General features: G+C 41.7%; 1 protein-coding gene across 1 annotated transcript in view; it reads left to right on the forward strand.

Annotated features, from left to right (window-relative positions):
• NT5DC3 (5'-nucleotidase domain containing 3) overlaps positions 1-13859 on the forward strand; it is a 73807-nt gene that overhangs the window by 17149 nt on the left and 42799 nt on the right. The window contains exons 3-4 of the mRNA XM_075856670.1: positions 9737-9811; positions 10168-10223. Coding sequence (XP_075712785.1) covers positions 9737-9811; positions 10168-10223 — 131 coding nt within the window. The remainder of the gene's footprint in view (positions 1-9736; positions 9812-10167; positions 10224-13859) is intronic.

Below are 13859 nucleotides of genomic sequence, written 5' to 3' on the forward strand. Positions count from 1 at the left end.
GTTGTTTAAATTCAGCGGGTGGTGATCGCTGTGATAGGGTGTTCACAGCGATCACCTCCTCCTATCAGAGGGTCCCCTGATGTTGTCTCCAAGCCTCCAGCTGTCGCCTAACAGCCGTGAATAGGCTTATCGGCGGTCATTAAGGGGTTAAAGTTGATTGTATCAGTGCTCTTTACACTTTGCATTTCCTTTCACAGGATGCCTGTATTTTCTAAACAGCAGGTCCTGGTCATTAATTATATATGTAGGCTGATACTGGTTTTTGTTTTTATGGTTACCACAAAAGAAATCCTCGTGTTTTCCCAGATACTCAACTACAAAAAGAAAACCCTACAAGAAACGTGAAAAACATTTAACATCCATGCAGAACAGAGCGTATACTATGCCAGTGAAAGAAATTCATCTGATTTTATTTAATGCTGCATATATTTCCTCAGATTTTATAGCATTTTTCCTGTGCTGTACCTTGTTCACACAGAGGAAAATTCAGGCGAATTTCAACACATTTTCTACATTGAAATTAGCGTGAACTCTGCTTGAAAAAAACCCTCTCAATGTTCAAACAGGGTGACATTTTCTGCACGTGGAATTGAAAACCAAAAAAAAATGTCCGGTAGCCACACGCAGATTAGCCCCATAAAATGCGCAAAACCTCAACAGAAATTAGGGTCAGTTTAGGATTTCTGCAGCAGGATCTCCGCCAAATCCACATCTAATTTTTTTGTCAGGAAAAATCCTCTGTGTGAACACTGCCTAAATAGTACACGATCCTCTCTTAGTTGTTTTGTGTGTTTTTTTTTTATTTATTTTGTTTAATTGGACTAAGAAAAGGAATAAATATTTTGTACAAATACACATCTACATATGATCAATAAAATGCACAGACATTTCAAACATCAGGGAAAGTGTATATATAGTAAGTGTCAGAAGGTTATGTTATGTCACAATGAGTGGGATTCAGTTAACAGATCCCAACTAAGATCATTCATGGTACCCTACTACTAGTCGCAAGCTGAGAATGCAGTGACATCAGAGAGAATTGTGTCAGTAGAGAGGAGCACCAAGAACCCCATACCATGGAGCATTTTTCTGTCGGCATCCTCTATTTATATATACAATGTGTTCGTGTGGGAAGGGCTCATTGACCATTTTTTTTTTTTTCTATTGAGTTCTTGAGGGGGGTCTTTACCTATCCCCATTAGATTAGCGATGAGATGGGGTAGAGTTATCCATCAAGCCCAAAAGGCAAACATGAGGAGTGTGGCTATAGTAGAAAGACTTAATAGTACATAATACATCTACAAACCCTCCCTAAAAGGCCTGAGCATAGGGGCATAGCCAGGCCATGTTCTAAAAGTCTGCCTCCTCCCTTGAGCATCTATGACCTGGAGAATGTGATAATTTTCCCATCCTATGTAAACATTTTAGTGTCCAGTAACATTGAGTTAAAAAATACAACTATTATACTATTGTTAACAGCAGGCGACAAAAATAATGAAGACTCTACAGCAGTGGCGGATTAAGTAGACAATGGGCCCTGGGCTGTTGCCCAAACTTGGGCCCCCCTTCCTCACCGCCGCCCTGCCGCGCCGTAACTATTTTTAACACTACCTTTTTGGGCAAGCATTAACAGTGTTACGATTTCCCTTGTCACAGCGTGGTGTCCCTACATACTGACAGTATCACACTGCAGGGACACAACCTCCTGACAAGGGGAATTGTCTATCGGTCCTGGACTGCAGAAAGACTTTTTGTGAAATACAAGGATTTCCTATAATAAACATGTCAGGAAAGGTGACAGATTCTCTATAAATCTAGTGACTCACAGGTGACGACGTCTCAGATTCTAGTAGTTTTTTTTCCTCTTTTCTTCTCCATCTGGTCCAGCGCTCATGTCGACTTCTCCCGGCCATGACTCATTTCTGCAGAATTTGCCACTCAGACGTCTCCTCACTTTTCCAACATTTCCACACCTATAAACGAAAATAAAGTTATCCTGGTGCCACATACTGTACCCCTAAATATAATGGCACCAAACACTGCGCGCCTGAATATAATAATACCACACACTGTAAAACACCACATACACACAGCCCCCTGTACATAGTGCCACACACAGCCCCCTCGTAGAGAGCGTTACACACAGCCCCCTATAGATAGTGCCATACAGCCCCCCTGTAGAGAGCGCCACACAGCCCTCCCCCTCTTGTAAATGGCACCAAAAAGCCCCCCCTATAAAGAGCGCCACACACATACCACTGTGGATAGCACTACACAGCCCCCCCCCTTGTATATAGTGCCACACAGCGCTCCCCCTTGTATATAGTGCCACACAGCGCTCCCCCTTGTATATAGTGCCACACAGCGCTCCCCCTTGTATATAGTGCCACACAGCGCTCCCCCTTGTATATAGTACCTCACAGCACTCACTCTTGTATATAGTGCCACACAGCGCTCCACCTTGTATATAGTGCCTCACGGTGCTCCCCCTTGTATATAGTGCCTCACAGCGCTCCCCCTTGTATATAGTGCCACAAGGTTATGTACACATTTAAAAACTTTATATTATAATTATATATATATATATATATGTGTGTGTGTGTGTGTGTATAAGTGTGATTGATTGATTGATTGATTTTATTAAAAAATATTTTTATTTATATTTTCTTTTTTGAGATACAGCTGCTTTGTATCCTGTATCCATCAGGTCAGCAGGACTGACAGGATCAGTGACACGCAGGATCCACCTCAAATCTATCACATTTATGATTCTAATTTAGCGCAGGGCCCGTTTCACTGATCCCGTCAGTCTTGCTGACCTGACGGATACAGGATACAAAGCAGATGTATCTCAAAAAGTGAAAATATTTTTTAATAAAACGTAATTGCAAAGTTGCACCAAACATTTTTATTAAAAAAAAATAAAACCCACGTGATTTTTGCGATGTTTTTTCCGTAGACAATGCAGGTTTCTTTTTTTAGCGTTTTTATACACACCTTTTTTGCTATTTTAGAATTTTTATTCATAAAGTTTGAAAATAATAGTAAAAAAATAAGCTTTTTTACGTTTCAGCTATTTTTTTTTTTGGTAATATCATAGTTTTACCCTAAAATAGACCTTTTATTTGTAATCGTCATTGTTTACCGTAAATTTTAATATATTACATGTCTATATTAGGGCAATTGGGTCAGCGCTAGCGTTACAACAAAGATTGGCAGGGGGAACGTTTTTTTTGGGGTGGGCATTTTATGTGTATTTCATTTTTTTTTTTTGCACTTTACTTTACTATTTTTTTATTACTATGGTTTGTTCCTCAAAGGTCAAAAAAGACCTTTGGGGAACTTTATATATTTTTTTTTCTTTTACACCATGTTTTTCCACTGTAACTGGGGCTGCACAGCAGCCCCAGTTACAGGGGAAATCAGCCCTCTCATAGTGACGATTGTCACTAATAGGGCTGTGCTGGGTCTAGTAAGACCCAGCAACAGTCTGCCACTAACGGCACCCGGCGATCAGGTGACCAGTCACATGATCACCGGGAGGAATAGAGACAGCGCCGCTGCTGCTGTCTCTATTCCTTTACACAGCGTTCATTGAGCGCTGCGTAAAAGAGATCAGAGAAGACAGAAGCAGCGAAAGATGCTTCTATCTTCTCCTCGGGGTCCCCGGCAGTCACTGACAGCCGGAGACCCGACATTAAGCTGCCCGATCGTGCGGGCAGCAAGTTAAAACCCGAGCCATAGAAAGTCTATGGCTCGGGTTTTAAGGACCCGTCCCTGACCGCTGGCCGTAAAAATACAGCCAGCGGTCGGGAACCAGTTGGGCAGGATAAGTCAACTAACCTAAGCGCCGGTGACCGCCCGCCCGGCTCTTCTCTTGCAGCTTTGGAGTAACAGAACAGCCGTCCGTCTCTGTTCTGTTACTCAATGGCGGCGCCCGCACTGTCGGGGAGGCGTGTCCTACCCCTGGATCCCGGCCAATTCCCTGCTCCTCCCCATCTTCGGCAGTTAGCAGCGCTAGCGCGCTGAATAGGTTTATAGGACGATGTTTTGATAATCCGCCACTGCTCTACAGGGTCCTCCCAGTCACAGGTTTTAGCTGTCTAATTTGTTTGTTCCACCTGCTCTCTGTAGGATGTTGCATAGGGGCAATTCTGGCACCGAAGAGATATGTGTAAAGGATAGAGAGCAAGCCCTGGGGACCCTGGAAAGTGCATATCCCAATAAAAGGGTGGTGAGATATGGGTATACTCGTGGCAGGGAATTTTTTTTTTTTTTAGGGCATATCCGAATTGCAAATACCTGTAAAACGAGGTTCTAGGGAGATCATAGCATTCTTGTAGCTGTGTTTAAGAGCAGACAATACCGGATTGTTAAATCCCCCCAGTGTTTAGATCCCTCGTGATTCCAGATAGGTGAAATCGGGAAGAGGGATTAAGTGAGGAAACCTAAGATTATGCTATAGAGCTAGTGAATTTGAGAAATCGCTTTATTATTTGATATCCTTCGCCACCTTCCACACCTGAACTGCCAATTTATGCAACAAAAGTTAACAAGTGTATAGTGACGGTTGTTCAATGACCGGCCAAAATATAGGAGAACCTAAATGAGATGCCAAGTAATAATCAGAACTCGTTATTTGGGTAGCTTCCACCCATTTGTTTAAATACCTAAGCTGGCCAGCCAAAAAGTACAAATAAAAATTGGGGAAAGCCATCCCACCGTGTCTTTGCTCTCCTAGCTTACATAGCAAGTAACAGTTTTGTCCTCTGTTTGCCTCCAGAAAATCATGAGTTTAATTTTGGATTGATGTAGTTTAAAGAGGTTATCTAGGAGCTTTTTTTTTTGTTTTAGAAAGGGGAAATTAAATAAGTATTGCTTCTCTATTCTTGCTCACGGCAATCCTGCGCTATTGCCCCGACGGCACTCCCGGTTGTTGATTGGCTGCAGCAGTTACATGCATGTAATCGGGGCTCCCTGGTGACTAATGGTATTTCCGGCATAATGCCAGAAGTGCAACTTATGGCCGCTATGTTCACAAACAACAGCGCTAGATTGCCAGCGGCAAGGATAGGTAAGTATTGTTTTTTGGGTTTATTTTATTTCCAGCCCCTAATAATAAAATTCACATCCCGGGTAACCCCTTTTTATATCTTTGGATTGGACAGTGGAGGGACAAGTCTATGAATTGCTACTTCCATCTCATCCCAAAAATGTTCAGTGAAATTAAGGACTGGGGATTGTGCACAAAGTAGATGAAAGTAGACCACTGTATAGCGGCCGTGCTGCAGTATCGCAGCTCTGCTCCTATCACTTGAATAGCAGTAGAGATACGGTGTTGCAGCACGGTTGCTATACAGTGGTCGGAGCTTTCTACTTCTGGCACCGACCACTCCATATCTTCCGGTGCAGGCGGCGGCCAGAACAGTTGAGCGGTGTGGGGTCTGGGTGTTCAGCCATAATAAAATAAAACCACTGATGGGTGAAGTGATTAACACGGATTATCTTATTACAATAGCACCTGTCAAGAAGTGTGATATATTAGGCAGCAAATCAACAGTCAGTTCTTGAAGTTAAAATGTTGGAAGCAGGAAAAATGTGCAATCGTAAGGCGAATTTGACAAGGGCCAAATTGTAATGGCTAATCGACTGGGTCTGAGGATCCCCCAAAACGGCAGGTCTTATGAGGTGTTCCTAGTATGCAGTGGTTAATACCCACCAAAAGTGGTCCAAGGAAGGATAACTAACAAAGGCATGCCCATGTGGTCTGATCCCACAGAAGTTACTATAGCCAAATTTGCTGAAAAAGTTAATGCTGGCTATAAGCGAATACATATGTCAGAATATACAGTGCATCACAGTTTTCTGCATATGGGGCTGCGTAGCTGCAGACTGGTCATTGCCCATGCTGACCTCTGTCCACCCGCCGAATGCACCTACAATGGACGTGTAAGCATAAGAACTGGACCATGGAGGAGTGAAAGAAGTGCAGTGCGTGTGTCTCGAATATCTGGAGAATAGGGGGCACAAGTTTGCACTTTCAATAGAAGACAGTCTGGTGGAGGCAGTGTAATGCTCTGGGTGATGTTCTGCTGGGAAACCTTAGGGGGAGTTCACTCGAGTTTTTTTTTTTTATGCGGAAACCGCGTCGCAAAACGCGCCAAAAAACAGCCGAAAATGCGTTCTATTGATTTCAATGGGAGGCGGAGGCGTTTTTTCCCATGAGCGGACAAACTGGCTCGTGGGAAAAAGGGACATGCCCTATCTTCGGGCGTTTACGCCTCTAACCTCCCATTGACCTCAATGGGAGGCAGAGAAAGCGTCTTTCGCTGCTTTTTATGTCCGCGGGCGAAAAACGCAGCGAAAATCGGCATGCAGGCAGAGGAAAATCTGCCTCAAAATTCCAAACTGAATTTTTAGGCAGATTTTCCTCCTCCAAAAAACTCAGTGTGAACCCAGCCTTAGGTTCTGGGATTCATGTAAATATTTCACGTGTCACCTACCTGAATTTAGTTGCAGACCAAATGCTGTACTCTATTGTTTCCACCATTCCCTTAAACTTTGAATGGAGTGGCAGCGCTCATGCTCGACAGCTGCTCCATTTAATATACTTCTCATTGCAGTCGAGCGGTGAGGAGGAACAGGTGGTTCCTGACCCCCATTCTCGTTATCCATGTAGCTCCAGCTGTGGGACCCCCAACGATCAGACAGTTATCACCCATCCGCTGGATAGGTGATAATTATTGATTCTGGATATACCCCTTCTATTTAAAGGCTGAATGGTGTATATAGATGTATATAGACTGGCTTGATTTGCACGAGCACTTGTGTAAATGTGCAAATGTCCAGACATCGAATCCGTGGAGACAGACAAGCCGTTAACATAAGTCTGGCAAAACTTTGTATGACTAATTGAAAAGATCCAGCGCCAAGACAGGTATAGTGGTTAAAAAGGAAGCTCCGTTTCAAATTTTATCCCATAAATGTATTAAAATCAGAAAGATATATTCCAGGTACAAAAGGTGGTTGTGGGTATAGGCGGTGCCTACGCGTTTCGGATGACTGCAGCGTCCTTACTCATGGCTTGTTTGAAACAGGTAACACACAAGACTGGGGTTTATATTCGGTTACACACGTGGACTAAATTGCGGTCCAGGGAGGGTCTTAACCTAAAAAAAGAGCTAATGTTCCACTACTAGATATGAATCAATATTTGGCCAAAAATAAATCTCGCTTACCAAGAAGAAAAATATAAAATTTAAAATATTTAAACTGAAAATCAAGTATGATATGAATAAACTCATCAAAAACACCCTTCTCAGAGGTGATCGACATGATTACTAAGCAAAAAATTCCATCCAAACAAGGAAGGTAAAATGATATAAAAACAAATCAACATATTCAATGTTACCTATATCGTACATCAAAATATATTCCAGTGATCTGTATTATGCATATAAATTAGAATGCTTCTGATTGTTAATGCACTTTCCACCTAGTATCGAATCTTTCTTTTATCTACCATTATATCAGCATCTACGGATGTTTATATGTATGTTTTTAGCCTCTTTTCTTACACCATTGCAATTTGAGTTTTTCAATGGTTGACAGGGTTTACATCCGGTCAAACACAATTACGGTACATTGTTAGAATTTTAAAACTAGTACCCAAAGTATATAGTGGTGTACTTTATCATAAAATATTCACTTACTTTGACCTCGCTATGTAATTGGACACCCTCCGTAACTTGGTGCCTAAACTGCTAGGTCATGTGCGCTCCAGAATTACTTTTTCCCTGGACCGCAATTTAGTCCACGTGTGTAACCGGACATAAACCCCAGTCTTGTGTGTTACCTGTTTCAAGCAAGCCATGAGTAAGGACGCTGCAGTCGAAACGCGTAGGCACCGCCTATACCCACAACCACCTTTTATACCTGGAATAGATCTTTCTGATTTTAATACATTTATGGAATAAAATTTTGGAACGGAGCTTCCTTTTTAACCACTATACCTGTCTTGGTGCTGGATCCACTACTTGCATTCCTTCCTGTTTCTATGCCGTGTGCCGACCCGGGGATCCGGGCGCAGCCAGCGGTGTGAATCTGCTTAAAGGTGAGCTGGAGGATTTATCCTATAAACATTTTTTCTAATTGAAAAGATAACTGATGCACTTTAAGTAATTTCATATATTGTAAGGTGTAGTTTTAAAGTGTGCCCACACTTTAAGGTCAGATTAATGAAGTCCTTGTTTTACTGTGCTCACGTTTAGCAGTAGTGGTTGCAATTAAAGGCGAAAATAAAAGTGGCACAAATCGCTGAAAGTACTGAAGTAAAGCAAAAGGTTTAACTTTACCTAATGGTGAATATGTAAAATTATCAAAATATGCTGCATGCCTTCATGAATTAAGATACAGTGGATTTAGGAACTGTCAGATGTTTTAAGATTAAGGTGGAAGAAAAGCATAAACTCTGTTTATTTAAACTTTGTTTCTGGTTTATCTTATGACGTTCCTCACAAGTTTCTATATAAGCTTCAAAGTAACTATCATCATATGAGGAAAGAAAGTGAAAAAAACGGAATATAGCTGTTCCAAAAGATGGACTCGCATTAGGCTGTGTCTTTAAAGGGGTATTTTGGGTTTCAAGAAAAATCTTTTAGATTGTGTAATGTAAAGTTCTAAATTTTTCCTATATACTTTTTTTAATGTCCTTTTTTTTTTTTTTTTTTTTATTTTTTTTTTTTTTTACACACAGGTGAACAGTTTGTTACAAGCCACTCTATACTGTAACTGTAATAAGCAGTACACCTGTGTGATCATCACATGACTTGGACAAATGTGTATTCACTAGAAGTAAACCATAAGCATTCCTATTCAATAATTGCAATCAGAGTTCTTAAAAACTGAGGTATTGATACAGAAAGCATATTGGAAAATTGCATAACTATTCATTATACAAAAAATAACATTTATTTGCTGAAACCTGGAATACCCCTTTCATTAAATACTCTTATCTATCCAGAGAAACTTGTAGAACAAACTCTTGGCATCATGTTAATCAAAAAGTTTTCCCCAGCACAGGCATGCTAAGCGGTGGTATTTTATGCCATTCTGCAAATTCAGCTTGGTTAAGTCCCTCACTTGTTTGTTAGATTGGCAATTACACTGGCACTTATTCCTATTCTGTAACCATTGAAACATGTATGATACAGTTTTGGCTTTTCGTCTGAAGTATACGTCGGTAGTCTTCCCGACGTACACATGCAACGGAAGGCCAAAACGTGATGTAAATGGGGCCTTACTGGTACTGCTGGAATTTTTACTGTTATTGTCCCTCTGGATTTATTGCGTGCGTTTTGGTTTACCTTTTTCCTTTTCAGGTACCGTTCTACTTGTACTGCCAGTCAGAGGCTGCCCAGTGGTCCTCCTAATAGTCTGTATTTTCTAACCGGGCTCACTATAAAGGTTACTAGGAAGTTCATGATGGTGGAATTGCTCTTATCAGGGATGCAGTTCCGCTGTAGGTAGGGGTCCTCTAGAGTTAGGGTTGATTTAGGGTTGCCCATTGGACCTCAGAGGTTGCTCACTGGGTAACTTGTGCCAAGTCTGACTGCAATACCTTGAGTTTAACGGTAACATGACACATAAAAAAAACCTGAGAATTCTGGCAAATATATAACTTCATAAGCTATGGTTATGTATATTAATGTTAGAACTTTTTTTTTATTTCTTACAGTATCCAAATGAATTGAGAAGATATGAGTTTGACCCTAACTTTGCAATTCGGGGTCTACACTATGATATTCATAAGGTTAGTATTTTGACGTTCAGTAATAAGGGTCTACTGTTTGAAGAGACCTAATTAACGCGATCAAAGTTTACAATTAATTTAAAATATGTAGATTTGCTTTTAAAAAAATAATTATATATATTTATATAAAACTCTTTCTAATTAAGGAGCTGTTTTCAGCACATTTTCAGAAACGTTTAACTTGACTTTGTTTTGCACATTTTCCCATTGTGGATTATATTTATTTTTTTTGAAGCCCCACTTCCCCTTGCTAATTAACGTAACCTTTTTTTTTCTTCATACACAATCTAAATTTATTCCTAGTTTATTATGACTTGTCTAATATGAAAATGTTGATTGTCTATTTTCCTTATTAGGCACTACTAATGAAGATTGACTCCTTCCATTACATCCAACTTGGAGCCGTATATCGGTGAGTCAAGCACACTTATCGGCAGGGCTTAACTGGCAGTTTTGGCAAATTCCAGATGTGCCGGTGAGCAGTGGGCCGCCTGCTGGCCGCCCACACAAATAGTTTCGGGAAGTGGTGAACACTAGCACTGATGGGAAGGAGAATTGCAGAAATCAAGTACCGTATTTTTTTGGACTATAAGACGCACCTGACTATAAAACACACCCAGATTTTAGACAGCAGAAAATAGGAAAAAATTATTTCATATTTGACTACTTCTACAAAGAAAAAACGATTTGTTAAAAAAAAAATAAAAAAAAATTGTTCTGTTTCACCACATTCTGAGAGCCATAATTTTTTATATTTTTTTTTTCATCGAGCGGTGTGAGGGATTATTTTTTGCCGGAAGGGTTGACGTTTTTATTTGCACCATTTTATGGTACATATGATTTTTTTGATCATTTTTTTTTTTTCAAAATGTAGCACTAAGATGACCAAAAAAACAATGATTCCAGTGTTTTCAATTTTATTTTTATTTTTTACGAACGCAGTGATGCCAAATTTTTTTACTGTGTGTGTGCGTTTTTTTTGAACTTTTAATATTTACCTAACTTTCTTTTACACATTTTATCAATTCACCTAGGGGACTTGAATCAGCGATAGTTTTGTATTGTAATTTTTACATGGCTTAGCAGAGGCAGACAGAAGGAAGACCTGGGGGCCTTCATTAGGTCCCCGGGCTGCCATGACAACCATTGGCACCGTCCCTCTCCGAACTGTTTAAATGCCGTGGATCCTGTGGATATGTCATAAATGTCCCTCATGGGAAAACCCCTTTAACTAGTTAAACGTCCAGGAACAACACAATCCCTGTTCCTGGCCGTTGGAGCAGCGTGTCCGCTGTAAAACACAGCTGACACCTGCAGTGTATCGAGCGGGCTCCGCGCGTAAGCCCAGGCCAAACGTCACCCACCCACTTGATGACATGCCGGCACATCATGTGTCTGGAAGGGGTTAAGGATGTGGTCAGGGGGGTCTGGCGCAGCCGGGCCTTTTGACTGCCGACTATAAGACATAGATACTTTTTAGCAAGATTTATTCTTGCTAAAAAGTGTGTCGTCTAGTACGAAAAATACGGTATATCGTGGTTGGCCAAGCCACAGCTAATCCACTCTAGGCTTGTTTTCTGCACTGATGGCCATCTCATCAGAGCACAGTTATACATCTCTGGCACCACAAAGGAAAAGGAGAATCCGTACCTACCCTGCCTCATATACAAATCAAGTCTAGCACTGGTTGGCCGAGCAACAGCCAATCCGTGATAGGCTTGCTATTTCTACAGATTCAGTCTGGCTGCCAAGGAGAAGGGGACTCCAGCCCCTGCCAGGCACGTTGCTGATGGCTGCAGCGCCAGCAGGTTTATTTCTTTCGCTGCTTCAGCTTCATGTAAGCTGCAAGCAGCCTGCTACAGTGAAGGGGGGGGGGGCATAAGTGAGTGTAGAGGACATGGGTGATGCACACCGTATAGTCTGCATCTGCAAGCAGCCTCTTGTGGGAGGGCAGGGGGGTTCCAGCTACTATAGGTAGCTGGAAGGTTAGAAGCATAAGCAACAGGTTATGGTTAATTTGAACCACAGATGGGAGGAGCCTAGTGAAAAGGGTCTGACTTCGGTCACATGGGTGGGGCTTAGTGGTGGAGGGGTGTCTCCGGTATAGATTCCTATGTACTTCCAGTGCCCAAGAATCAGCAGTTTACTAAAGAAAGCTGGTAAATATAGCAATGTGCGTGAAATGATGTGTTGGACTGATATTTGTAGTGTGAATGATTGGTGTAGTGTTTACAGTGTATGGCCATTGTATGAGTGCAATATGCAATTTGTGTGAGGTTTGTGTCTGAATCTAATGTATTAGAGGCATTTGTATGCGTCTTGTATCCAGTGTGTGAGTGGTATGGGACTAGTGTGTATGTGGTATGTGTTTGGGGGTGTGTGCAGTATGTGTCCAGTGTGTAAGTAGTTTGTGACTAGAGTGCGTGCTGCATCTGTGCTAGGTATGAGCGGTGAGTCTGCAACATGTGTGCTAGTGGAGTGAGCACGGCATGTGTCCAGCACAGAGCGGAATTGGAACGGATACAAACCGGCCGGGAAAAACTGTCTATTTTATCGGCCGACACTCGGACCCTGTCGTGTGAATAAGGCCTTAGCAATTAAATCTATACACTTTTCCTGCAAACATTAGATCAGAGGTCCACAAATGTTTTTTATTTTTTTTTGTCACTTTGAACAATGAGGAGGTGATGTTGAGTCATATTCGGTATCCTTAAAGAGAAGCCGGCCTGGCGATCAGCTACTCCTTGCGAGTCCAGCTAGCAATTGTTAACTCTGCGGGAGGCAGCATCTATCCAAAAGTCTTAATGCTCAAGCATATGGTACATAGCAGGCCAGATCCACCTGAGCGAAGCCTGCACCTTTTGAGCGTCTCGTCACACTGGCTCACTGGGCAGGTGTAGGGGGGTATCTAGATTGGGAAATATATGTATTAAATATTTTTAGTCAGAGCCTGCTTATTTTCTATGGGGGGAAACAGGGTTTAAGCATGTTGCATTTGAACATGTCTGACCCTTTGTTCAACTGAGAGAGAAGCCGTATCAACCCCCTCAGCATGTCAGGGGAGATAGCTTCTGGCTTATTCATCTTAAAGTTGTAGGGACTGAATTATGAATGAGACGGAGTGGTTTTACACCTAAAGGTTTCTTGGTAGTTAACGAGCCGATTAGAGGTGCTTGTTTGCTCCATTTATGTAAAGCAATGATCGTGACTATGGGGATTACCAGTTGTTAATACTCCATCACTAGAGATTGGAATAATCAAAGTAATTTCTCTGTTAAGAGGCAGGCCTTTCGTCACATAGTACTCCGATCCCAGGCATTTAACCCCTCAGATGCCACGGACAGCAGCATCTAAGTAGTTAGACCGAGAGAGGGGCCTCAAAACCGATCTTTGGTTGCCAATGGATTGCCATGGCAGCTGTGGGCCTAAAGAATGACTTCAGGTCTGCCATGTTTGTATGACTATGAGGCCCTGCCCTTGCAGTGTATTATGGTAGCAATCGCATGGTCAAACTCCCCCCGCCCCCCCCCCCCCAAAAAAAAAGCCGGTACTCAAAAACCTATATGGAAAGAGGAAACAAAACTTCTTTATTTTTCCCCTTTTCATAATGCTGTATTATGCAAAAATAACACTATTACTTACTCATGGTGAATGCCCTAAAAAAAAGAAAGCTAGGAATTGTATTTTTGTTCAGCCCCCTCGTAAAAAAAAAAAAAAAAAGACTAAAGTTGATCAATAAGAATAAGTTCTCCATCCCCCCCCCCCAAAAAAAACGGAAAAATGAAAAAGTTATGTAGATCAGTGATGAGAAAAACCCAAAATGATGACTCGTCAAGGGCCAATATAGCTGCATAGAGGCTTAAATAGAACCTTTCACCTGCCCATACATGTGCAGCATGTAATGGGCAGGGCTGCACAAACCCTGGGGCATTTTACTTTTTTTTTTTTTTCTACCTTCCCTCGTTATTTAGATATCGGTGACGTTCTATTTGGCACCCGATATTTAAATAACCCCCTGAAATGTCAATGGGGCGTGTAATGGCAAGGG

Source organism: Rhinoderma darwinii, chromosome 3 (genome assembly GCF_050947455.1).
Source record: "Rhinoderma darwinii isolate aRhiDar2 chromosome 3, aRhiDar2.hap1, whole genome shotgun sequence".
In the NCBI taxonomy this organism is placed as follows: domain Eukaryota; kingdom Metazoa; phylum Chordata; class Amphibia; order Anura; family Rhinodermatidae; genus Rhinoderma; species Rhinoderma darwinii.